At 35.6% G+C, this 27,906-nt stretch overlaps 1 protein-coding gene across 9 annotated transcripts in view; it reads right to left on the bottom strand.

Annotated features, from left to right (window-relative positions):
• The window catches only part of zyd (sodium/potassium/calcium exchanger zydeco), a 163,564-nt gene that overhangs the window by 59,014 nt on the left and 76,644 nt on the right, over positions 1 to 27,906 (bottom strand). For 3 of the 9 annotated variants that reach the window (XM_069839093.1, XM_069839095.1, XM_069839096.1), the window contains exon 2: positions 26,778 to 26,843. The exons of 1 other annotated variant lie outside the window; for it this stretch is intronic. Coding sequence is in view for 3 of the 8 variants with exons in the window: in XM_069839088.1 (XP_069695189.1) it covers positions 6,871 to 6,913 (43 nt within the window). In the remaining 5 variants the exon portion in view is untranslated. Of the gene's footprint in view, positions 1 to 6,752; positions 7,013 to 26,777; positions 26,844 to 27,906 lie in introns of those variants that run through there. 5 more of the 9 variants (XM_069839088.1, XM_069839090.1, XM_069839094.1 and 2 more) reach the window with 4 other exon arrangements.

Raw genomic sequence — 27,906 nt, 5'->3', positions numbered from 1 at the left:
CAAAACATAGCGCTCATGGTATAATTTTTTTCACACCCAATATCTAATGAAAGGCGTGACATAGAGGTAGTCATTTTAGACCTTAACATTACCGGTACCTACCCTAAAATATAGTACGGTAGTAGCAATAGAACAATGCTATATCGGTGGCTAAGAAATGATACCTCGTATCTACAAAAATGGCATTTCAGTTTAAGGGAAAGGACCTACAGGAAATTTCTTTTCTCTATTATTTCAAGTAGACTAGAGCTTCTATTCCCCTAATATAGCTTCATATCAATGTATGAAGTCTTTCAAATACAACATTTCCACTTTTATCCTTTATAATACAGTCACAGGCATAAAAAAAATGCAGAAATTGCAGTGGAATATACTAAGTTGAAATTCATTTCCCCTCTCCCGATGACAGTATCGATAGTGACAATGACTAATAGCACTGCTCTATTTTAACACGGGCGAGAAATAAATTTTACGCAATCTCCCTCATTCTGTCGATCTGCGGCAGCTTCCCTTCCGATCCATGCGAAGAATTTGTATCGCTCTTAAATATCCATTACTCTTGGCTAAGTTTGAACTCGCGAACCTCAAGCCCAGAGACTATTTGAAATTAACGCAAGCAGTTTAAAAATATAAATTATAAATTGCCTACATTTTGCACATCCATTCTCATACACGAAAATGTCCACGTTTTATGGTAGTTTGTCATACATGACACAACGCAAAAGTAATTATGTGTTATTAGTGTTATGCAAGTTCGGAATTTTCTCATAATTACACAGATTAGATACTCATCAAATTTTAATCGAGCCGTAAAATACGCCAAAGACATTAAGCTACACTACAAAGAAGACAACAATCTTTTCTTTTTCCCCACAGTAGTTTCGGACATAAATTGCAATTAATGATTTCGAGCAAATCTCACTTCAAAGACTTCTTTCCAACTTCTCATAAATACGATTTTTTTATTAATCCGTGTAGGCTATGTACGTAGTTTCCGCAAAATGAGGTATAAGTGCTTTTTAGCTAATTCACCATGAGAATCGATTTAAGTGCTGCACAATGACAGTAATTTTCTGCATTATATGATGTAGACAAAGACTTATATATACCAGTTGCGGAAGCAGTATCTTCATTTGTTGGCCTGAGATATTACGTAATGTCTACCTCATAAAGGGAAATGGCGAAAAAGGTGAGGGCGCTGTCGCCTCAAGATCAAACAAAAATATACAGGCCCCACCAAAAGTTTAAGGACACCCCTTCATAAGTGATGTTTCACTCTTATGCTTATGCTTATGCTTATGTGAAACTCTCTGATGTTTATACATGAACCAAATGCCTGTGAAAAGTGAAGTTTTTAATGCAAACTCAATCTATCTTCCAATCTGTGGATTACATAACAATTTGTCTGTTATGAAACTTACTGAAAAATTACATATTTTGTAGGAAAAAAATCAATTACTCCCGAATGAATTGATTTAGATCAGGCTTGCAGAACTGGGCGACAATTGTGGCATTACGTCACTCACCCCTTCCTTCCACTCACGCGTCATTGACTTGGTAGGAGAGGGGATTTGTATTCAGTGCCTGTCTTATGTGATTGCGTACGGGCCACAGATACGTCATTCAACGCCGTTGGACTGTGGACGGGGAACCAACGCTATTCCCATGCTTTCCACCCCTCTCTCGCCAGTTCTGTATCCCTGACTTAGATAAATGAATTTTGGATTGAAGTTAGATATTATCCCCAGTCATTTTTCCACATCCAAATAATCTGCGACTTCACGTCCACATTCACTGAATTTCGACCTATTTTCATTTCTTGCAAGGATGAAATCCAACCTTTCCACACTTGAAGCAAACTCTACGATGTTTACTAAAAATGAAGAGAATAAGCTGATTGACCAATGCTACCAACTTCCAATGATATGATGTAAATGGCAGTGGCAGACTCCGGTCCATTTTCCGCGAATTTCAAGTTCAAGAGAATTTTAGAAAATGATTATTTTCCTTAAGAGGAAAAAAAAATCTCGATTACAATGCCTACACGAACTATCACAATTTATTTTAAACAAAATGCAATAATTACACAAGAAGTCTTTCAAATATGTCTAATTCTATCCCAAAATTCATTGATCTAAGTCAACCCATTCTGGAGTAATTAATTTCTTTCCTACAAAATATGTAATTTTTCAACAAGTTTCATAACAGACAAATTGTTCTATAATCCACAGTTTGGAAGATAGACAGATTGGGTTTGCAGTAAAAACTTCATTTTTCACAGGCATTTTCTCCCTGTATAAACATCAGTGGGTTTCACATAAGTAGCCTATAAGGACATAAGTGAAACATTACTTATGGAGGGATGTCCTTAAACTTTTGGTAGGGGCTTTATACCACACTTCGAACCAAAACTACCCTATAAACAAGAACAAACAAAAGACTTTACAGTAATGGTTTAAAACAGGACAATGCACGAGCACAGTTCTTCTTTCGGTCTTTCAGGTAATTTCAATCTTACGCACTAAACAGACACATGGGGTCAACAGAGCTGATTAGCTTCTCCAGGGCAGGACCTAGGATGGATCTATGCATTTAAGCTCACAGTGGATGGAGCCAGTACGGCGAGAATTCCTTTACTAAGACAAGACAGAGCCTTTGTAACCCAGTTGACAGAGAGATAGCTTACGAAGACCGCTGAACAAGAACAAATCCCGGCGATGGAAAAAGTCAAGGCGGTAATTTTTTTATCGAGATTATTCAGTTTTCCCGCTTTATTTAACAAACTCTTTCATAGATCCCTTTCATTATCATCTTCGTTTCGAAAAGCAGGGCAACACGTGTTTGTGTGGAGCCGACTCGGCCGTCCGCCGTGGTGGATGTTCCTCGTGGCTCGTCCACAGATTGGTAAATGAGGGGCTCACAACCAGAGTGGACCAAGTCCACCAGTGATCAGTTTGTGGATTAATACAATCTCGGATGAAGAAAACTTAGATTTAATCATTGCCATAACAAACAAAGTCCATAATTCATTTGTTACTCCATAGAGGGCAGTATTTCCTATGGAAGGTGAAGGTTGCTAAGCGTGAGCCAGGAACTTTATGGGTCGATTTCTAAAACACGGACGAAATCGTGGTTCCAAACCTCGGCTTTTAAACCACGATCGAGGTCTGAATCCTTATGCGATTTCTAAAACGAAGTCGAGACGTGGCTTGAGAAGAAACAGAGGTTCGTGGGTTTTATACGATATGGCAAAGCAGCTAAGAATCGATTTTTATTCCTCTACACAGTAGATATAAATAAATGAACATCGGGATTAATATTTTTATTGAATTGCAGTAAGTCACGTTCTTTTGTTCTCAGCTAAGGTATTGTTATATTTACTAATTTACAGAATATACATCCGTTTAAAATACTAGCATTACTAGGGAACGGATTTTTAGGTACCAGAATGATATTGCCCAAATAATTAGCACAAATCGAGCGTTTATGTTGTAGTTTATCGTTTGTTCATAACTACTATCAACATAAACAACCCGGTTCTAAAGAATTAATAACCTAATATTAACTGGATTAAAATTTCAATTGAAACTAAAATGTAGTATGGTTCTGTTTTCACATATAATAGACTAGTACTATGTGGAAAGCCCCAGTAGCATAAAACTTAAAATAATAAGACAAAATCATGTTTGCTTCATATTCTTGTAGACCCACATCATTTTCGAGTATTAAATGAAATGTCCAAAACTACTGTAAAGACTAAGAATTAAGATATATCGTCCTATAGACATAAAGGTAGAATTAACATATAATATTATATCTTACTTCCCTGAAAGCAACAAGAAGATGTAAAAGTTTGTCAACCTGTCGTCTCTTGCATTTCGTTGCAGATTACTATTTAGCATTCTTACTAAATTTTGCGTTGATTTCTTCGAAAATCGAAATATTCGCCAGGCATTATCGTCGTTATATAGTTACAAAAGATTATTCCTGTCTCTCATCACTCTAATCCGGGGATTTAATACCCGTAGACACAAATTTTCCTTTGATAATCATCCAGCTGATCTACTACCTCCATCTTTTATACATGAAGCCGTAGTTTTAAGCCTGCCCCAGCCGTGGTGTCTGCTTCAGACCATGGTTTCGAGCCGTGGCTCAGAAAAATGAAAAAGACCTCGTTTTATAAATCCAAACGCGGTTTAAAGCCATGGACGTGGTCTAGACCTCGTTTTAGAAATCGACCCTAAGACTCAATATCTCAGAACTATTCCAGATGGACTTGGTCCACTCTGGTTGTGAATCCCTCAAATGGTAGTGGTGGTGGATATTAGACGACTCATAGATCCGCAGAGATGAAATGAAGTCCCCAAGTATCTTACTCATGACGACTCAGGTGGATCTATTAGACACGGTAGAAGTGTGGTATTCGGACTTATGGCTGAGAAAGGTCTGAATGGTACGGCGAATGGTGAAGCCGGTGTGATCAAGCAAGCACAATCGGCACGCAACTCAGACTACAACGGAAGCATAAAAAACCCGCCCGGTAACTACCAATATCAATAACAAGACAACAGAGAGCGAACACTGACAAGTGATACACAACCATGCCCTAACCCACGACTGTCGCTCCCATGCAAGGTTAAATAGTGCGCCTTAATTGCTGCGTACACTCGAGAGGACATGTCGAGCAGTTTGCACTGACAGCCACGCAATAACAGTGAAGAGACCATTTCCTTGCAAGTGGGAGGACAACAGAGATTTTACAGTTTCGCAGCGCAACTCGAATTTATTTATCCGCTTTCCGTTATAATTCAGACCTAGAATACGGCAATTTATTTCTAGGACTCCGGCTTTTTTCAATGGACTGTACTTTATTTCCACATTCTGGTAATCGGGTCATGTATCACTTTAAAAGAAATTTTAACTGGGTCGAAGTCAACCAAAGGGCTTCGAAAGACTAGTGTCCCCTCACTCCACAAACATATTTGAAAATCCAGTTAAAACTTCAGGACACTACCTATCCAGTATATTCATTACTTCAATTACTGTTGTATCTAGATAAAAAATTTTCTTTCGCAATTACTTCACAACTTCTCTTATCGCTGTACATAAATAAACCAACAATTCTTATATCATCTTCTTTAAATTTTAGATACAACTAGTTGATTTTTTTATCACGTCTAGGTTCTATGCAAATGGAAGACAAATCGTATACTTAAGCATTGCTATTTTTTGTATTAAATATATTTGCTTTGACCAATAATAATCCACTCCAATAATAATTTCAATAGTGTGAGACACAAGAAAGGACAACAAGTTATGCCCATATTAATATCACCAAAAGTTTAAAATATTGGCGTCGCCATTTAGTATTTTAAAATAAAAAAGCGGAAGTGAAACTTCGTAAGTTGTAATTATGTGTAGTAATCTTTTTAAATGTTACTGAAATGAGAAACGATAAGTTAGGGTCGAATTTAACACTTTTACACTCAATCTTCCAAAATTTAAAAATTAAACAATTGGTTTTATGATAACACAGTAAAGTACGCAACCCCGTACCAACACGTAATAAAAGCCCTCTTAAAACATCAATCACACAATTTTGTTTCACAACTTTCCTCTCGTACCCTGCCTAAAGAAGTTTCATTTCAATAATGTAAGATGTTATATCCTTTAAAAATAAATAAAAATAAAATATTCTAAAATCATGAACTCTTAAATGTCACTTTTTAAATTATAAATTCTCTTACACGTGCTTATATTACTAAAAAGTTATCTTATAAACTAGTAGACCTGCTTACGGAAATTTGGTGCAAGTTCGTTTAAAAAAAACGGTGAAAAGAAATTAACTAGAACTGTAATTCAATTCAGTAAGGTAATGGCAACCCTAGTTCAATATTATGAGATGATACTTTTACTAACAGATACGTTTTCAATCTATAATTGCTTCAATGTCGCCCATTATAGTCTCTAAATTATCGAAACAAGACATTAATTAGATAATTCCACGCGAAAGTTTCTCAGCCAATGAACGAGTTCACTGACGCTAGACTGACCAATAAGATTCGAATTACACTGATACTCAAAAGCATGCTGCTCCGATTTAGCAGCAATCATACGGTTACGTCAAACTCGCAGTAACAATAACTACGAGTAATTACAATAATTTCACAATTATTGTAAGTAAAAATGGTTCACAATAAAATTAAACATGTTCAAAATTATAAATAAGCAGTGATAAAAGAGTTCAAGAAAGTGTTGTTATAACCTCAAATATTCAGTTGTTTTTATTCCAAGGAGCCTTTTATTCCCATCATCTCTGCTTCGATTCGATTATTTTTCAGGATCTTATTATTATAACCTCGAATGTTTAGTCGTTCAAAATTTTATTACATTGGGATTATCTTGCCGAATACAATTCGTGATAATAGTTATCCTCTGGTAATTAAATTTCGCTTTTTAAACTCATGTTTGTTGTTATTAGACAATTAATTATCGACTTCCGATTTCGAAATAATTACCACGACAATAAAAATTCGTTAAACTCAATTAAATTACCGGGAAACTATCAGCACACGTAATATAGACCATTATGAATAACGAATATTAAGTGTTTGTTATAGCAACTTAAATATTATAACGTGCTTTAAATGCACACATTACGGTCTAAAAAACGTTTGAAAATCACGGCAAAATATTCTCTCAAGTTTTATTTAAGAATACTGCGCTTGCATTTACGACTGTTGGTCACTCACAACGCAACGATAGCTGGAGTTGAATTACAGCGCTGGAAAATATGTTTTGCTTTTGATGTGCGTGAATGAAACATAATCTGGCTCCAGACACATACACACATACTACACTACACGGCACCTGCCTGTCCCCACGGCCACGGTGAGGTCCCCTCGCTGCCCATGTCGCCGGCAGCATCACCCGATCAGCTGTCCCTGCATTCACTGCAAACTCGTCTGCGCCGCCAAGTTTTTATCACTTGCGAAGTGCGCGACACTTCCTCCTGAGTGATTCACGTGCGTGGGAGAGCCAATAGCGCTCTTGCGAATCTGTTGCCGCGCATATACGTTTGCAAATATTTCACGACTCGAGATCTAATCTAATGGATACATGAACTTTCTTGCAAACTTAAGAAATAAACGTTAAATGGTAAAATATCAACGAAGAATAATAAAACCATTTGGAATTTTTATTTTCTGTCTGGATGTTTGTTACCTTTTCACGCGATAATGGCGGAACCGATTTATATGAAAATTGGAATATAAACTAAGTTTGTTCTAACTTAGATTTTAGGCTATATGGGATTCGAAATCATCATCATCATCCTTCACGAATTAGGCCTCTGTAGACCTGTTTCGGCCCCATCTAGCAGTCTTCTTAACGGTCTTCCTGGTCGACGATGTCCTCTAGGTTTATATTGCATCATAATTTTTGGGATTCTTGAATTTTCCATTCTTCTTACATGATCTAACCAATTTAATTTGTATCTGCTGATTTTTTCTTCTACTGACTCTACTTCTAATTGTTCTAAAATTTCTTCATTCCTTTTTCGGTCTAAAAGAGTATATCCTGCTGTTCTCCTGAAAAATTTCATTTCCGTTGCTTTGATTCTGTTCATGTCTTTTTTCTTTAATGTCCAAATCTCGCTTCCGTATAGAAGGGTGGGTAATGCTAGTGTATTATATATTTTTATTCTTGTAGATTTTTGTACTAATTTAGCTTTTAATGTATTGTTTATTATTCCTAGAATTTGTGTAAATTTGGTAATTTTCTTGTTCACATCTTTTTCATTTTGATAAGATATTTCACAACCCAGATAATTGAAATTTTGCACTTGTTCGAGGCATTGGTTATTGTGTATTATCTTACTTCTCACTGGGTCTTGTCCTAAAAATGCCATTACTTTTGATTTTTGTGCTGAAATTTCCATCCCAAAATCTTTTAATATTTCATTTAATGTATACAATCCTCTTTGTAAATTATCCTCTGAATTGGAAATTATGACTTGATCATCGGCACAGAGTAAGGTATTTAATGTTAGAGCACTGGTTATTTTGATTCCTGATGTGTAGATTTGGTTCCATTTTAAAATAATTTCATTTATATAAATATTAAATAAAGTTGGTGATAGTGGACAACCTTGTCGAACTCCATTATTAACTAATTTTCTTTCGGATATACAGTTATTTATTTTGACACTTATTTTGCTGTCCGTGTACATTTCTATTATATTTTGGAATAGCAAATTTGGAATATTTTTTTCTTGTAATATGTCGAATAAAAGGTCTCTTCGGACTTTGTCAAAAGCTTTCACAAAATCAATAAAAGCTATATGGGTTTCTAAAGGGATTCGAAATACTTTATTTAAAAGGGAGGTTATAAGGAGGCCTGAATTTAAAAAATCGAAATATATCGCTTAATGATTTTTTATGAAAAATATTACATAACAAAAGTTTATTTAAAAACAATTTTCGATAAGTTTTATTCTATGCAGAATTTTGACAGGACTGATATTTAACGAGATACACGACTTTTAAAATGACAATGCGTTTTATCAGCGCCGCCTGACTAATAGGCTATAATGAAATGAAAACAAATGACTTCGTGTATAAGGGGCCTTGCACAACAACAAACGGAAGCTATTCGTTTAACACTATTTTATACGGATATAATATTGTATGATGGAAATATAATATAAATGTTTATCAATATTAACATACAGAGAATGTTTATGTGTTTGTGTGAACTAATCCCAGAAGCCACTTGTATAATTATTATTTCACCATTGGAATGTGTAGTTTCTCTAGATGGACATAATGCTATATGCTATTACGGTAACTCCTGAGTGAATCAAGGACAGGTAGGATTAAAATACATTCTTACGCACAGAAAACTTGATATTCTGTCGCAATATTAGGCTATATTAATTAATTATTTAAATATATTATTTTAATGTACCAAAGTACATATGATTTTTCCATGCAGATATTCTGTGTCATCATACGATGAAAGAGTAATGGAACAGAGAAAAATTCTCTCCGGCGCCGGGATTTGAACCCGGGTTTTCAGCTCTACGTGCTGATGCTTTATCCACTAAGCCACACCGGATACCACCCCGGCGTCGGACAGAATTGTCTCTGATTAAGTTCCAACTCTTGGGTTCCCTCTAGTGGCCGCCCTCTGCACTACGTCATAGATGTATATGAACGTAGGACTGAAGTCCACACATGTGCTGAGGTGCACTCATTATGAGTGACTAGTTGGCCGGGATCCGACGGAATAAGCGCCGTCTTAAATCACAAAGTGATTTACGCATATCATATATATTATTTTAATGTACCGAAGTACATATGATATTTCCATGCAGATATTCTGCGTCATCATACGATGAAAGAGTAATGGAACAGAGCTTAGTGGATAAAGCATCAGCACGTAGAGCTGAAAACCCGGGTTCAAATTCCGGCGCCGGAGAGAATTTTTCTCTGTTCCATTACTCTTTCATCGTATGATTATTTAAACTTTATTTGGTCCACATAAAATACTCTAATTTTACACTCTTCAGTTTCTTTTTGTCCACAGAACATAATAGTATTTTTAAGAGTTCTGTCGTAAAGATGAGTATTTTCCCAGGACCAAAAATACAGCACATATGGAGTAAACATTAGTATTTTACCGTTGAGCTCACTGGAGCTGAGTTATTTTATAAAGTGTCACAAAATAGTGTTCCTGCGCTCATAATTTACCCATATTCATTTCCTGTGTTTCTTAAAATAATATTTATGCATCACATTCATTTTCATCTCAGAGAATTAACGAACAACGAGAGTGTATTGATTTAGTATGCAGTAACAGTACGTTAACTTAGCATTCCATTATTTTAAAATCCAAATATTAACTATGCTCATTTGAATTGCGTTAAAATAGATGAAATGAATAATCTATGCAATAAATGCAAAGCAAAAAATAGGGTAATGAGCCAAATGAATTATGTTGTGCTGTTGTATAAGTTGTTCCTCCTGAGATATTTTTGTGATTAAACTATTTCAGAAGTAAAATTAAATAAAATTAAAAATACTGCCACTGCGTTTCTCTACAAATAACCAGCTCAAGTGATAATATTATTGCTCTTCGGTTTTATTCAGCGAAGAAAATACTTTTTATATAGAGAAATAAATTAACCAATGCAGTGTGTGGGAAGATGTCCAGCAGAAGAAACAAAGAATAGGTCTATAGAGTGCATAATAACTAAATACATTAACTAGAAAGCAATTCATATTACAGACCGGGCAATGTAATATCACGGAGCAGAATATGAACACTGCAATGCACAGTACAGGAACTGTGTGCTACTAGTAACGAATGACAGCCTTCCATATGGGAATGAAATATTTATATATGGTGGAATACTTGTCCATAGATCGAAATTAGTGAGTGGTACGTAAGTTGCGATCTAATAACATTCCAACCTTAACGGGACAAGAAGTGACTCCAAAACCCGGACATGGATGCGACTGGGTTCTTGTGCAATGTGCGGATGGAAAAAGTGAAGGAGAGAATGACTGCAGCTCAAGCGGAACTCGTAGAAAACAAAATTCCTGCTCGGAAGACAGGACAAAGAAATCGTTAACTTATGAAAAACATTAATTCAAGAGATTCCTGCAAGAATAAATGACTTAATAACTACAAATGAAGGTGTACAACATACCGTAATGATGTAACTGTTTTCTTAATTAAATTTTAAGTTTTGTAAAAATTAAATCTATTACAATCGTCAGTTTTGTCAACAATTTGTCCATGTCTGTGACTGAATCTAGTATATTCTGAGTAGAGGAAATACAGTGTGTTTTGTTACCAGCAATGAAACATGGGCTCTGAAGTCAGAGTGGCCCGCAAAGAAAAAATTCAAGCCGAAATTATGCTGTAAAGGTGATATTAACCAGGTTTTGAAGAGCACAGAACGTAGGGGAGTAGTGGGTACAGTGAGACACAAAATATTAAGACATATGTATGCAAGTGATAATTCAAGTATTTTTAAAATCGAGTGCAATAGAAATAGACATTAAAACATGGAGTATAATAATACATAAACAAAAATGTTAATAGATAAAGGACATATTGTACAATACGTGTTTGTCAAAAAAATGCAGATGTCTCACTGTTCCCATTCAGGAGGGTACAGTGAGATACCACAGTGTCTATTAACGGACATTGGAATGATTTACACTTATTTCAAAAGAAAAGGAAGCTTGCTGTATCTTTATCTTGACATGTTCTGTAGGCTTATTTAGAATCATTTTGATGTCTGACTTCGAAACCATTGGAACATCTGGAACATTTGGAAAAGTGAATTTTCCATGACATTTCAAACTTTTGCGAAAAAAATGAAATGAATTTTTGGTGACAACTAAGCTTATAATTATAAGAATTTAATGTAATTCTTTATTATTTTTTAACATTTTCTTAAATTTTGTGAATAATTTTTTATTTATGAAACCATTAAAACGTAATGTATCCATTATTTTGAACTACAGTTCCCAAATTGGTTACTAGCATGTTCATTTTTAATGTTAGTTATTGGTAAATGTAATATAATTACAGTTTGTTTTTGCAAATCATTGGTACAAGGGAACAGTGAGACGTCTCAGTGTACCCTTCAATGGCATGTCTCACCGTTCCCTTTACGCAGAGTTAATTTAAAAATGACGCCATCACTTCAAAATTAAAACAAGAAAGACGAAACTTTGCCAAACATAATCTCAAATACCATAGTATTAGGTAACAAAACATTCATATTTATATCTCATTTGTATATCCAATATAACCTTCATTAAACACAAGCCAAAATTTTATTTCTAGAGTGAAAAATAACGAATTATTTTTTCATCACTCACCTTTATAACTAGAATCAAATCGAGTATGAAAATACTGTTACTTTACTCATGCAACATACAACTCCACTGTTACCAACATCTCAGCATCAAAATTTACCATCTAATAAAATATGTCTCACTGTTCTCCCTGTCTTACTGTACCCACTTCTCCCCTACTGCTTACAGAGTTTGAGTAACTAGGAAATACTGTAAATGATGAGCGATACCTTGGGTCGTATGAAGGGGGTAATTCGAAGGTTTGCTATCATATATGGAAGTCTTCATCAAAGTAATACACGATTGCATACTGCTAATGCCACAAAATTGATGTAACTATATCGATTAAATATTCTTCATTTTTTATTTATAACACAGAATTTCACTTTTTGATCCTCTAAAAAAAAAAAAAAAAAAAAAAAAAAGCTACAAAAATGAGTTGAAAATATCCGTTCGTACATGTAGGCCCTGTCACGATCGAAAACAGATTTCTTCCACGGCGGTATCAACAGACAAATCCCTGAATAAAAATGGCAAATACAGTAGAACCCCGATTATCCGTCACCCTATTAACCGATTGGTGGATTATCCGACTGTCTATTTCTGGCTCTTCTTTTGTTCAGAAATAAATAACTTATATCAAACACTGTTTTGTACATCATATTAGTAGGTTATACATATGTTTTTGCTAGAGAGGCTATTAATTACAAGCCTTTATCGATACACAGCATTGCCTACTGTTCGAATTGCCGTTCTATAATGTAACTTGTATATAAAATGTCTTCCACGGATATTAACATAAAACGTGTTGTGCTAAATATAAAAAAATGGAAATAATTGAATGGTTTGAGAAAGAGAAACTGTGGCTCATCTCGCATCAGAATACGAGATTGGCGTTACAACTGCGCGATTTAATAAAAGAAACAAGGATAAAGTGTAAAAAAGTATGTAAATCTACAACATGAGACCTCCTTTATTGCCATCTTTCCTGAGACAGTCATTACAAAGGGTTTCCTTGCTCCTTAAAAAACCGTCGTTGACAACCAGACTTAAATCAGTGAACTTCTGATCCACTACCTAACGAGTTAAATACAAGACCACGGAGGAAATTACAAAATCTTTCATGGTACGGATTATCCGATTTTTTCGATCAACCGTTCAGTCCACCCCCTTCATTACCACGGATAATAGAGGTTCTACTGTACGTAGAAAGTTACTTTTAGCGAGTTATTTTTATTACGCTAGAAAATTGTATTAATAAAGACTTGATGAAACCAAACGAAATTTACATTTTGAGTACCTCACTACCTTCGCATAAAAAAATACAATATTTTAATAGTAACTACGAACATAAGAAAAAAATAAGATTTTCATGCACTGAAATTGTTTGTTGCCAAGCAAATTTCAATGAACATAGTTATCATTATTATAATAACATTAATATGTTTGTCAAATTCATAGGAAATTTATAAATGACATCCAGCAGCATCATGAAGCTGAAACTGGTTTATAATGTAATGACAAGAATATCATCACTGCACAGTTCCATGTACATGTATAGTAGGCCTACATTTAATCTCCTCGTTGCTGAATACTTCAGTTCCTTGTTACGATATTTTCAGAAACATTTATATTTCATACACATTAGCCTACCTTTACATTAATATTGGATTCTACTTAGTTATATCCACACTCTAAAACATAAAAACTATTTCAGCTACAAGTTATCTGGAATTTTGTAAATGTGTGTCATATGTTTGGCAGTATTACATAAATTGGATCTATTGAACTAATGCTCAACTCACACGGTCGACAACTTTGCGATTATTTTGCAGTTACGTGTGGTTGTGCTGTGGGTAGTCAGGAATTAGTATTGAATTATATGGAAACAGATGATGCTAACTCACACGGACCACAAACTGAAGTCATTGTCGACGTCTGTGGTCGTGAGACGTCGGTATCACTCACAGAACCACTGCAGAATTGTCGCTGTCGGTGGTCGAGCGCAACTCACACGTGCGACACGCCGACCACACGCCAACCACTCGCCACCGACACCGTATACTTGGAAACGACAAACGCTTTTACACCGTATCCTTGGAAAATATAGACTCTTTCTTGGCAAATAGCAAGCTTGCGGTATGGTTGTCTTGGTCGATATGGACTTCAAGTGACCACAAAAAAGAAGTCCGCGTGTGGTCGGTTCCGCCGACAGCACAACCACACACAAACTGCAAAATAATCGCAAAGTTGTCGGCCGTCAGTGTTCAGCCTTAAAAAGCTCGCGGCGGAAGAAAAAATTAGATGACAGACAACTTGATACATGGAGTTAAAGTTAAAGTTAAAGTTAAGTTTTATTTAACGACGCTCGCAACTGCTGAGGTTATATCAGCGTCGCCGGTATGCCGGAATTTTTGTCCCACGGGAGTTCTTTTACATGCCAGTAAATCTAGTGACATGAGTCTGTCGCATTTAAGCACACTTAAATGCCATCGACCTGGCCCGGGATCGAACCCGCAACCTCGGGGATAGAAGGCCAGCGCTATACCAACTATGCCAACCAGGCTGACTTGATATATGGATCATATGCGAAGAATAACAGGAATGCAGAAAATAGGAAATAGTTGAGAATTCTTGGTTTGAAGTGAAAGAACTGCCCTTGTGCAGAACACTATGGATGAATGAATGAATGAATGAATGAATGAATGAATGAATGAATGAATGAATGTAGTTGAATTTATAAAATCTTGAAAACCACTGCCTTAACAGCTAGATATGAGAATTTCGGTTTGTCATGTGGATAGGCCTAAATTACGTGTTTATAAACCTTGATCATTTCATAATACACTACTTGTTACTGATCAACGTTCAATACCAATACTCAAGAGGATAAGGACCATCTTTAGATGATGATGATGATGATGATGATGGTGGTGGTGGTGATGAAGAAGAAGAAAAATATTCAGATATTCAATATTATATTCTTAATTGCCTCCTTAAAATAATTTTCCTCATAATATCGAGTTTCACTTCAAAAATGACATCACAGACGCTCGCACGTACACACACATGCAATGTACACTGAAATAATTTAGGAAGTAACCGAAATTTGTTCAGCAGACCTCAGAACTTGTACTTCCATTGGAATCTGTACACTTAGTGAACGAAATGTCTCTTAGTACGGTACTCCTTTAAATTTCTACAGTCCATCTTTGTCATTCTTTATTTGCAGTTTGTGTCGAAACAACCGGTCATCTATGCGTTCTCAACTCGGCCCCTGCAACCCAGTGTATGACAGATAACTTTGTCGACGCCTGTCACATTAATCTACGTAATTATTCAATTTACTTACATTGAACGGTGCTAGAAGATTAGATTGCGACGAATTCACACTCTTACACGTGGCGGGCAATTTTTTTAAGTGCAACTTCAAAAACAATAAGTCATAAGTTACAATAATTTTTAATCGCTCGAGGTTTGCACAGCTTTTCCTGTTCTGTAAGGACTGTAAAGTACATTAATATATTATATCTATCGCATTTTTTATCACTTCTCTTTGTATGTCGTCGTTGTTCCTACAATAACTCCTATGTGCAAAATATAAAATTTTTCAGTACGAAGAAAAAACACATTTATTCATCCTATAGCAGCCGTACATAAGAGACTCTGAATTCTTACATTTTCGAAACAAATAAATATAATTACATACAGGAGATTTTATTATTTACTGTATCACTATTTAAGTTATTTAATAGAGCAAAAATCTGAAAATCGATAAATATGTCACGTAGGAGTTATTGCTAGAACAACGACGATGTGCATTTTACACTACAATGTCTTCGAATAATTGTTATTAAACCCATTGTTATATTTCATATGGCGATATTAACATTTTTTCTTATATCCCACAGTTCATGTGGAAATTTTGGGATATACTGTAGAGTTAAAAAAAGATTGAAATATCCTGTGATTATGTTTAGAGGATTTATGTTTCGGAATACAGACGGAAGAAAGAGTGACAACTAAAAGAAATTCGACCCTAAAAGGAAACTCTAATAAATAGGCTAATACAATGTTTATAGGGAAAGGTTCAGAGTGACGTTTCTGAATCGGATTGGAACATAATGGAATTTTAGGACAAATACCTATTTTGTTTCTTAAGCATTAATACTATTAAAATGTGCCCAACTTTAATGAAAAGTCTTGGAATCTGACAGATTTATAGTACCTTAAAATATCTATTTGCGTCATTAACGCCTACTTCACAGTTTCAGTGACTAAAATACTTATTTTCTTATAATTTTTTACTTGTCGACTTTCGTAATTTAAGACTACTTTTAAACTACACACTGCACATTCTATCACATCTGTGTTATCTGCATAATTGTTGTTACAGACAATCAAATGTTTTTTTTTAAGATGAGCTGTTTCACAACTTACCAAATTGTGACATACCGATACTGTTGATTATGTTTATTACGCGATAATGTATTCAAGAAAAATCCTGCGTTTTCAGTTCTGAAGAGTGTGAATCAAGTCACTGTTGAGGAATATAAAGATCTCTCCGATGAAATTGAAATTAATAATATAAGCAAGTTTGGTCATGCCCTCCTAACTTCTATTTGTGCAGAGCATTCTTCCTCAGTATCATAACATTTCATAGACGGACAAAAGACAAAGCTTCAAAGTGGAGAAACTGGAAAAGGTTACTGTTATGTGTCGCAAATGAAATTACGTGCTGACAATTTTGCTACGAACGCGACTATAGCTTATTCCTGATGCTCCTCTGCACACTTCAGTTATGAATATAATGAATTATTTCAATGCTATCCAAAGAAATTAATAAGACTCGGGAGTGATAAGTTGAGCTATATATAATCTTAATTTTCCTTATTGTGTGTACTTAGAAATATTGTATTCACTGTATACTTTGTACTGCACTATTTTATTACTAATATTACTATTATTATTATTATTATTATTATTATTATTATTATTATTATTATTATTATCATCATCATAATTATTACTATTCTTATTTTATTATTATTATTATTATTATTATTATTATTATTATGAATAATTGTCTTTTTTTTGTATGCCTCATTTATTTTGACCTGCTGTTCACATATTATTATGCTTTTTTCTTTCTTTCTGTATGTTATATATTATGTCCGATTTCTTCTTATTTGTTGTTTATTTTTTATTATTATTATTATCTTATTCAATTTTGTGTGTAAAATTGTAGTGTAATTTGTAAATTTGTAGTGTTTTTGTAACGCAGTCTTTACTCCTGGTTGAGTGTTAGAGAAGGCCGTATGGCCTTAACTCTGCCAGGTTAAATAAATCATTATTATTATTATTATTATTATTATTATTATTATTATTATTATTATTTTGCTGGCAGTCAAATTGTCGGCCTTGAACTCTTTTAACTTCTACCTGTGAGGTCGTCTGAAGTTATTAGAGAACGGAAGGCATATATTTGCAGTCGGATGTCATTATAATCTTGTGCTCATATGTGCATTAAATATTACAATGAAAGATCGTAAACTATGTTGTAACAAACATGATAAATAGTGTCTAAAATGTACCAGTAGGCTACTTCAATCTCGTCTGCTACCAAAGTTGTAATTGACGTAACAACATATCAGCAGCCCATATCCTCAGTCTTCTCACGATCAAAAATTGAAATAGAAGCAAGAACGTCTTAATTACGTGGAATATGTCTTTCCCTGGGGATCCGTGGTGAAACAAAACTGCCAGAATTTCAAATGCATGCTGTAATAAAATTATGAGCAACAGCCGAATGCTATTGGTATTAGCAATATTAGACCATGAACCAATTTAATTTGTGTAACCAAGCTCAATCACGTCACCTCCTCTCGCTACGGGCGTGAGGGCGTCAGACTTGCGTATAAAATTAGTCACACCGCGCGGCCTTTCTCTGTAATATCTCGGCATCGAGAGCAGTTATAGACACTCGTTTGATTTGAAATCGCGATTTTCAAGATATTAAAGTAATAATAGACACACACGATACACTTTGATGAAATATAGTGAAAAATTTGTTGTGAGCTGGGACTAATTTTCGGAATTCACTCATTCATAGTGTTCTGTCCAAGGGCAGGTCTTTCACTGCAAACCCAGCTCTCTCCAATCTTTCCTAGTTTCTACCTTCTTCTTTGTCTTCTCATATGATCCATATATATCAACGTCGTCTATCATCTGATGTCTTCTTCTGCCCCGAACTCCTCTCCCGTTCACCATTCCTTCCAGTGCATCCTTTAAATTTTATATCACATAACATATATTCTCAATTTTTTTATGAAAATACATATTTTTAAATATTCACATAAAACGCATAAAAATTAAGATGAACGATGAGTGGAACGGAGAAAAATTCTCTCCGGCACCAGGATTTGAACCCGGGTTTTCAGCTCTACGTGCTGACGCTCTATCCACTAAACCACACCGGATTCATAAGATGACGCAGAATTTCTGCACGGAAATATCATATGTACTTCGGCACATCGTAATAATATACATAAAAATTAAGTTTTCATCAAATAATTTTCGACAAAAACCCCATTTCAGATTAATCGTCACCCGAATGTTCAGTGCAGTTGTTTCGATGTGACAGCTGGCACTGTTTCTCTGAATTGCCTATGTGTGGACCTGTCGAAGTGCAGTCTGCACTCTCACCACAAGCGATAAGAGCTGTCACCACTAAAAAATTGTAACTAACACACATAAACACTGATGTATAATTTAAGAGTGCCTTGTAAGTTATCTTAACGCTGATTCAGGAAGAAATTTTATTATAATTTCACAAACATCAGCTGCCTCTGCTTTCGTTTCCAATCATAAACATGTCTCTAGGGAGTGAATGTTGTTTCTCAATGGCCAGGCGCTCTTGTTCCCAGTACAAGGCAGTGTTCCGCGATAATTGTCAGTCATTTGTGATGGACAGCTTGAGGATGAATCTCATTGTGTATTGTAATTTATCAGCAGTTGACGAGACAGCGGGTGAATACTGCATATGGTTTACATAAATAATTGAAACATAATTAAATATTTTTCCTTTTTTGTCACATATTTTTCCCATTTTTAGCATATACAAAATAAATATTTTCTCGATTTTAGCACCTAAAAATTCGAGTCATATTATTATTTATTGAAACTAAACGTAAAGTATTAAATTTTAAAACATCAAAAATCTATTGGTTATTGGGACCTAAATCAAAACTGTCATTAGAAAATAAACTTCTTGTTTATAAAGTCATACTAAAACCAATCTGGACATACGGCATCCAACTGTGGGGAACTGCTAGCAACTCAAACATTGAAATACTGCAGAGGTATCAGTCTAAAACTTTACGTTCCATTGTCACTGCACCATGGTATGTCCGTAATGATGTAATTCATCGTGACCTCAACATTTCAATTGCGAAAGAAGAAATCTCTAACTTCAGTAAAAAAAAATACCTGCACCGATTAAATCAGCATCCCAATCATCATGCAGTAAATTTGCTGGATAATAGTCAAATAATAAGAAGACTTAAAAGGACCAATGCTCTTGACCTTCCATTCATTTTTAATACAGCTATTTGAAACGTTGTTATTTTTCTTTTGGAGTGTTGTCATGGGATAACATCTCCACTCATGTCATATTCTTTTATAATATTTACTTATTGTCTCTTGTAAACAGATTGTAAATGTGGCAGGTGTTAAATAAAAAAATATATATTATTATTTATGTGAACAACCAGAACAGCGTATTTGGAACACATTGTGCTGACTGCATTCATTACTTCCTCAAAGGCGATCTGTTTTACAAACACCAGGTGAACTAATCTTGGCTCGTGTCTATTCAGTCTTGAGACGAGGAACTGACGTCACATACGCGAGCATTGTGTAAGAAGCTGGGGTTCCCCGATCACCTGTCAAGGACGGCAGTTATTCCAGGACAGAGGCCCCGGGTCGTTTGCATCTTGAAAACTGAGAAGTGTGCTAGCTACAGAAGACAACAGCTGCCAGGAATTTAAACGCACGATATGATGCAGTTAGTACATACTAATTACATATTCAAGCTGCAACTCTCGTATTATCTTACGTACGGAAACTCGGATCTATAGAATTGTGTAAATGGTTAATAAAAGGTATTCTGTTAACTCTATTGTCACTGTGAAACACTTGTACCATCTGGAAAGACGTTATGTGCAGAACGTCGCTAAAACAGCTTGTAAACAGCGGCAGTTCATACGTCAATTTACATATTTTTCTTAAATAGCTTTCTTCAACTCGTTCATATTCTAGTACGTATTTGTATGATATAATTTACGATTTGAGACTCGTTTAACACTGTCGCAAGAAAGCCAGTTAGTGTCTACTAGAGTTATTATTCATGGATATTATTATATAATGAAAGAACGAATAAAAAAATATTATTACCGGAGTAGAACTCTTAACAATTCATTGCTACAAAGCTCACCACTAGCCATACTCTCATTCAACTACAATTGTTGTTTACCAGTCGAAAATTTGTCTACCATACTTTTTAGTTGGTTATTTAACGACGCTGAATCAACTACTCGGTTATTTAGCGTCGATGGGATTAGTGATAGCGAGATGAGGCCGAGGATTCGCCACAGACTACCTGACATTCGCCTTACGTTGGGGAAAACTCCGGAAGAAACTCAACCAGATGATCAGCCCAAGTGGGGATCGAATCCGCGCCCGAGCGCAATTCCGGATCGACAGGCAAGCGCCTCAGCTGACTGAGCTACGCCGGTGGTTCTACCATAATAGACACTGTGCTTTTTTCTAACGTAATCTCGTATGAGGGTGCGAAGGAATCTGTTATTTACTATGTTGCAAAAGTAATATAAACCGAGCGAGCTGGTTCAGATGGTAACGTTTGAGACTCGCATTCGAGAGGTCCCGGGTTCAAACCCAGTGGGCGACCAATATGACTGGAGTTTTTCATGGTTTCCCTCAGTCACAAAAATAAATTCCGGATTAGAAATTTACATACCATGATTCATCACCTCCTCAATCATCAATATCATAAACATTACATGAACACAAACCATCTACAATACACAACAATAGTCCACGCCTGTGGAGTAACGGTCAGCGCGTCTGGCCGCGAAACCAGGTGGCCCGGGTTCGAATCCCGGTCGGGGCAAGTTACCTGGTTGAGGTTTTTTCCGGGGTTTTCCCTCAACCCAATACGAGCAAATGCTGGGTAACTTTCGGTGCTGGACCCCGGACTCATTTCACCGGCATTATCACCTTCATTTCATTCAGACGCTAAATAACCTAGATGTTGATACAGCATCGTAAAATAACCTAATAAAATTTTAAAAAATATACGACAATAAAAACAGAAACTCAACAATAGAAAAAACGGCCTACTTCACATTAACAAAGAATGTGGTTAGCTGTTTCATGAGCTCAAGGGATGTCTTACGGATTTCTTTGCGTCCAGAGCCACACCAACTCTTCAAAATTTGCACGGAGTTTTAAACGACTTTTCGACGGTTTTGACTCACAATGGATTAACACAGAGATGTTAACGAGAAGTAGGCCCTAATTTTAATGAGCTCATCAGAATTTCTCACCCTAATTCTGCAGCATTACAATACTATTTCTATACGTTATATAACCAAGTGTAAAAGAAGGAATTATATAGTCCCGTCGCTCTATTTCCCGCAGCCAATCGCGTTGCAGGTCGGCTACATTTAAACGTGTGCGTCTTGTGATTCGCTGATGAAGACGTTATTCATTTCTTAAGGCTCGATAAATATTTAATATAATCGCCCGCCATTTTGGCTGTTCGTTGGCGTTCGCAGAAAGCATACGAAGACGTTATTTGCCGCTCAATTATTTACTGAACTACAGTGGGTTTGATTTATTATCATAGGAGCTACGACATGATAATGTTTAACGGTGTGGCAAATAGATTCCTCGTATGGTAGCTCGGCAACGAAAGAACAAAAATGGCGAACGATACTACCTACCTAGACTTTATAGAGCCTTCACTTCCTAAGACGTAAGCAAAGAGGAGGAGTCACGCCGGGAATAACAGCGTCGCGACTATAGTTGTTTGATTTCTAGGATCACATGCAGTTTTCCAAGTTATGGGAGAACAGAGTAGATACATTAAAAGAATATGCTACACTGTGAATTAATAAAAAGACAATTGTGAACTTCGACATAGCAGCAGCGCCGTCAGGTGCCAGAGCAGGATACGCGGGCCCACGCCCCGCGACGTGACGCTCTGCCCTCGTCCGGCCGGCATTAGTTGCTCAGCAAATGTGATAATTGAGATCATGTTGATTCAAGGACCGTGCAGCTATGCGGCGAGGCGAGGCAGGCGAGTGGCTCACTTTCCGCGAATATCGCTACGCAGTGACCGGCGATGTGACAGGAGGGAATGAGAGCAAGAAAGGTACTAGCGAAAAAAGACTAATCGACATTTTACTGCTTTTAGGTTACAGGGAGCATTCTGAAGCTAAAATTAGCTCTTTTTCTCCTGCACGGTATTTCTTATTGCACTCGTATCCCTTCTGGAACATATGAAATACAACTACTGAAGTAGGGCTGTAGCTACAATAAATATCTCAGTGCAGAAGGAATTTAAATGAGCTCCTCTTTCCATTTACTTACAAATGGCTTTTAAGGAACCCGGAGGTTCATTGCCGTTCTCACATAAGCCCGCCATTGGTCCCTATCTTGAGCAAGATTAATCTTTATCATCATATCCCACCTCCCTCAAATCCATTTTAATATTATCTTCCCATCTACGTCTCGACCTCCCTAAAGGTCTTTTTTCCTCTGGCCTCCCAACTAACACTCTATATGCAGTTCTGGATTCGTCCATACGTGCTACATGCCCTGTCCATCTCAAACGTCTGGATTTAATGTTCCTAATTATGCCAGGTGAAGAATATAATGCGTGCAGTTCTGTGTTGTGTAACTTTCTCCATTCTCCTGTGACTTCATCCCGCCTAGCCCAAAATATTTTCCTAAGCACCTTATTCTCAAACATCCTTAACCTATGTTCCTCTCTCAAAGTGAGAGTCCAAGTTTCACAACCATACAGAACAACCGGTAATATAACTCTTTTATAAATTCTAACTTTCAGATTTTTTGATAGCAGACTGGATGATAAAAGCTTCTCAACCGAATAATAACAGGCATTTCCCATATTTATTCTCTGTTTAATTTCCTCCCGAGTAGACTATCATTTATATTAGTTACTGCTGCTGAAAGATATTTGAACTTCTCCACCTCTTCAAAAGATAAATTTCCAATTTTTATATTTCCATTTCGTACAATATTCTCGTCATGAGACATAATCATATACTTTGTCTTTTCGGGATTTACTTCCAAACCTATCTCTTTACTTGCTTCAAGTAAAATTTCCGTGTTTTCCCTAATAGTTTGTGAATTTTCTCCTGATATAGTCATGTCATCCGCATAGATAAGAAGCTGATGTAAACCGTTCAATTCCAAACCCTGTCTGTTATCGTGAACTTTCCTAATGGCATACTCTAGAGCAAAGTTAAAAAGTAAAGGTGATAATGCATCTTCTTGCTTTAGCCCACAGTGAATTGGAAACGCATCTGACAGAAACTGACCTATACGAACTCTGCTGTACGTTTCACTGAGACACATTTTAATTAATCGAACTAGTTTTTTGGGAATACCAAATTCAATAAGAATATCATATAAAACTTCTCTCTTAACCGAGTCATATGCCTTTTTGAAATCTATTAATAACTGATGCACTTCACCCTTCTGCAAAGGAAGTTATAAATACAATTTACCTTCTAATAGCAACACTAAGGCATAAGAAAAAATTTTCAAAATAGCTTAATAAATTGAATATGGATTTGAGAAGCGTTCTTGTCAGACTGTTTGAACACACATGATTGACACGGCTCTCCATGATTTTTTCTCTTTCGTCAGCTATAGTTGTACACAAAATTCAGGGTGCGGCATAAGTCAGTTAACCGAAAATGCATAGTGAAAACGTGTTTCCGCAAAACTCTCTTTGCAGCATCTTAATGTTTTCTCCTGATATTTCGTATAACAAGCAAACAGAACATATATCAAATATCGTCATCATCATCATCCTTCACGAATTAGGCCTCTGTAGACCTGTTTCGGCCACATCTAGCAGTCTTCTTAACGGTCTTCCTGGTCGACGATGTCCTCTAGGTTTATATTGCATCATAATTTTTGGGATTCTTGAATTTTCCATTCTTCTTACATGATCTAGCCAATTGAATTTGTATCTGGTGATTTTTTCTTCTACTGACTCTACTTCTAATTGTTCTAAAATTTCTTCATTCCTTTTTCGGTCTAAAAGAGTATATCCTGCTTTTCTCCTGAAAAATTTCATTTCCGTTGCTTTGATTCTGTTCATGTCTTTTTTCTTTAATGTCCAAATCTCGCTTCCGTATAGAAGGGTGGGTAATGCTAGTGTATTATATATTTTTATTCTTGTAGATTTTTGTACTAATTTAGCTTTTAATGTATTGTTTATTATTCCTAGAATTTGTGTAAATTTGGTAATTTTCTTGTTCACATCTTTTTCATTTTGATAAGATATTTCACAACCCAGATAATTGAAATTTTGCACTTGTTCGAGGCATTGGTTATTGTGTATTATCTTACTTCTCACTGGGTCTTGTCCTAAAAATGCCATTACTTTTGATTTTTGTGCTGAAATTTCCATCCCAAAATCTTTTAATATTTCATTTAATGTATACAATCCTCTTTGTAAATTATCCTCTGAATTGGAAATTATGACTTGATCATCGGCATAGAGTAAGGTATTTAATGTTAGAGCACTGGTTATTTTGATTCCTGATGTGTAGATTTGGTTCCATTTTAAAATAATTTCATTTATATAAATATTAAATAAAGTTGGTGATAGTGGACAACCTTGTCGAACTCCATTATTAACTAATTTTCTTTCGGATATACAGTTATTTATTTTGACACTTATTTTGCTGTCCGTGTAGATTTCTATTATATTTTGGAATAGCAAATTTGGAATATTTTTTTCTTGTAATATGTCGAATAAAAGGTCTCTTCGGACTTTATCAAAAGCTTTCACAAAATCAATAAAAGCTATATGGGTTTCTAAATTAAATTCTCTTCTTTTTTCCAACAATAGTTTGATACTAAATAATGGATCTACACATGATCTTCCTTTTCTAAAGCCATTTTGACACTCCAGAAGGAAAGTTTCAGCATGTTTTTTTTAATTTTTCATTTAAAATCCTACTAAATATCTTATAACATGTGTTGAGGATACTAATCCCTCTATAGTTTTCAACATTCTGTTTATCTCCTGTTTTATATATGGGAATAATTACACTATTTTTCCATTCTTCCGGTAAAGTGGCAGTCAGATATATTCTGTTTAGAAATCTTAGTAATCTTTCTTGAAATAGATCTCCTGCATATTTATACAATTCTGAATTTAGGTTATCTTCTCCAGGTGATTTACTATTTTTCGTCTTCTTTAATGCTTCTTGCAGTTCTTCTTTTGTAATGCATTGTTCATCTGGGTTTTTTGTGTCCCAGAATTTTGAATCAAAAGTAGGATTGTTCCATAAGTTTTTGTAAAAGTCTAGGAATGTTTCTATTTTGGGGCAAGGGTTTATCTTGGCGGATTCCTTTATGTCTCTGTTCATGTATTTTAAAATTTTATATGTATTGGGTTTCATTTTATAAATGTCAGTTTCTAAAAGAGATATAAACTCTTTCCATGATTGCCTGTGTCGTTTTCTAATTTCTCTGTTAGCTATCGCCCTTTTATGTTTATAAACTATTTCATCATTAACGGATTTTGTTTGAAGGTATTTTCTATAAGCTATCTAAACGACATTTCATACAAGTTGAGAGGATGAGAAGGCATTTCTTTCCCCTTCTATTTGTCCTGAGTTCGTCAGTGATAGAGCGGCAGCTGTTACCTCTTACACCTGCACCCCCCAAGCTATACATACAAGAAAACAAAATCTTAAATAAAGTACATAAGTGAATATAAAATACAGCGACACAGATGTTTGACAATTTCATATTTGAGTATATGTTAGTGTTGTTCTTACAATATTTTCAACTGATAATTAATTAAATTAAGGAATGTTAGTTTGTATTATAAAGTCGGGGGGGGGGGGAGTCACACAGTGCAGGTTGTTCCATTGTGTACGCTGTAGAGTAGCAACTAGCGGTGGAGAAAACATTTATCTTTTGCTGTCAGCAGCTCTTTAATGTGTCAGTTGATAAAAATAGCAATAAAATGAAATATAAACGCTTAGTATAGTTTTTCAAAATATAGTTTACTGGTAAACATTTTCAATAATAAAATTTGCCATTATGTTGAAAGTCAATTAGTCGAACGTTAGTAAGATGGACTGTAGCATCTTCCCCTTCACTGGCGGTAGAGAGTGTGAGTAGAGGGGAAAGGCCTATCAACCAAACTGAAATGGGGATTACATGCCATGTTAGGTACAAATAAAAATCACGATGGAATACAGCATCCGGTTGATTACATACACCATAGAGCCTATTTAAATACGCTGTATCAACTGTGAGGTTATGTGGGTTCCGGTGGAATTGCTGATAATGAGATGATATCCAGATATGACCGAGAGTAGCCATGAGATTGACATTATCCTCACAGTTACAGAAAACTTCGGACAAAACCCAACAAGGTAATTAGCCGAAAATCTCCTGGTACTATATCCATCATTAAGGTGATAGTCATTGAGAAAACAAGTTGTTCTCATTCATTTTTATTCTACCTTCACATTACATAAACTTCACTTTACACACGGTAGTCACCTGAATGTCAACAACACAACACAATTCACATACTTCATTCCCTGAGGTTCCGTTGCTTGGAGAGCGCCTCACTTATGGGTTTTCTTCATGGCAACCATTCTGAAAGAATAAAAAATGAAGTTTTGATGGAAACCTTACACGAAAACCATTCTCGAGGTCCCGAATGTCTCAAGAGCTCCATTTCTCGCCAGGACACGGAAATTAATATAAAAGTACTTAAAAGTCTTTTGAAGTCACATGAGTGTTTTTCTTTTTAGTCGAGCTATAGAAATGAAGCGGCTCTTGAGACTTTCGTCCGCTCGTGAACAGTGGATATTCAACACATTATGTAGTAACTACATATATTTTAATATACAGAATGAACCGTTAGTAATGTCATTAATTTCAGGCAGTTATTCTTTGCGATATTTCAAACATAAAGTTTAATACAATTTTGCTCGTTTTTGCTTCTTTTTCAAAACAAAAATGGTTTATAAATAATTGATTAAATGGCGATCTTACTCGTGTTAATTGTGTAAGCATGTGCGGCTTACAGCTGTTTCGGTGCTTCTTCACACCATCCTCAGAGCCTACTAGATTCGGCTTCATCTCGAACTTCGCTGCCTGTTGTGTGGGTGCGTTCGATTGTTGGAAAGTGTTGAAATGTGGTGTCAAATAGTGTGTGTGTTCTGAAATTGATCTGTGTACTGAGAATTTTATCAGGGTGCGTTTTAGTGTGTCTGTATATTTCATATTGTTCTACTGTGTTGATTTTTTGGTTTTTGGGTTGTATGTGTAGGATTTCCATGTCTGTATTTATGTTATTGTATGTGTGGTTAGCATTAGTTATGTGTTCGGCATATGTAGATGTATTGTGTCCTCTGGTTATTGCTTTAATGTGTTCTTTGTACCGAGTTTGGAATGATCTGCCTGTCTGTCCAATGTAGAAACTGTCGCAACTATTGCATGTGAGTTTGTATACGCCTGTGTGGTTGTATTTATTTGTTTGTTGTTGTTTGTGTGTTGAGATGTCTTTTTAGTGTGTTTTCTGTTCTGTATGCTATGTTGTATTTCTGTTTTCTGAATGAGGATGCGATCTTGTGTGTGTTTTTATTTTCGTATGTTAGTGTGATGTATTTCTTGTGTTCTTGTGTTTGTGCTGTGTTTTGTGTGTTTGTTGAGT

The sequence above is a fragment of the Periplaneta americana genome, chromosome 11, assembly GCF_040183065.1.
Source record: "Periplaneta americana isolate PAMFEO1 chromosome 11, P.americana_PAMFEO1_priV1, whole genome shotgun sequence".
In the NCBI taxonomy this organism is placed as follows: domain Eukaryota; kingdom Metazoa; phylum Arthropoda; class Insecta; order Blattodea; family Blattidae; genus Periplaneta; species Periplaneta americana.
The sequence above is the reverse complement of the archived record's forward strand: the minus strand, read 5'-3'. Positions and strand labels throughout refer to the sequence as shown.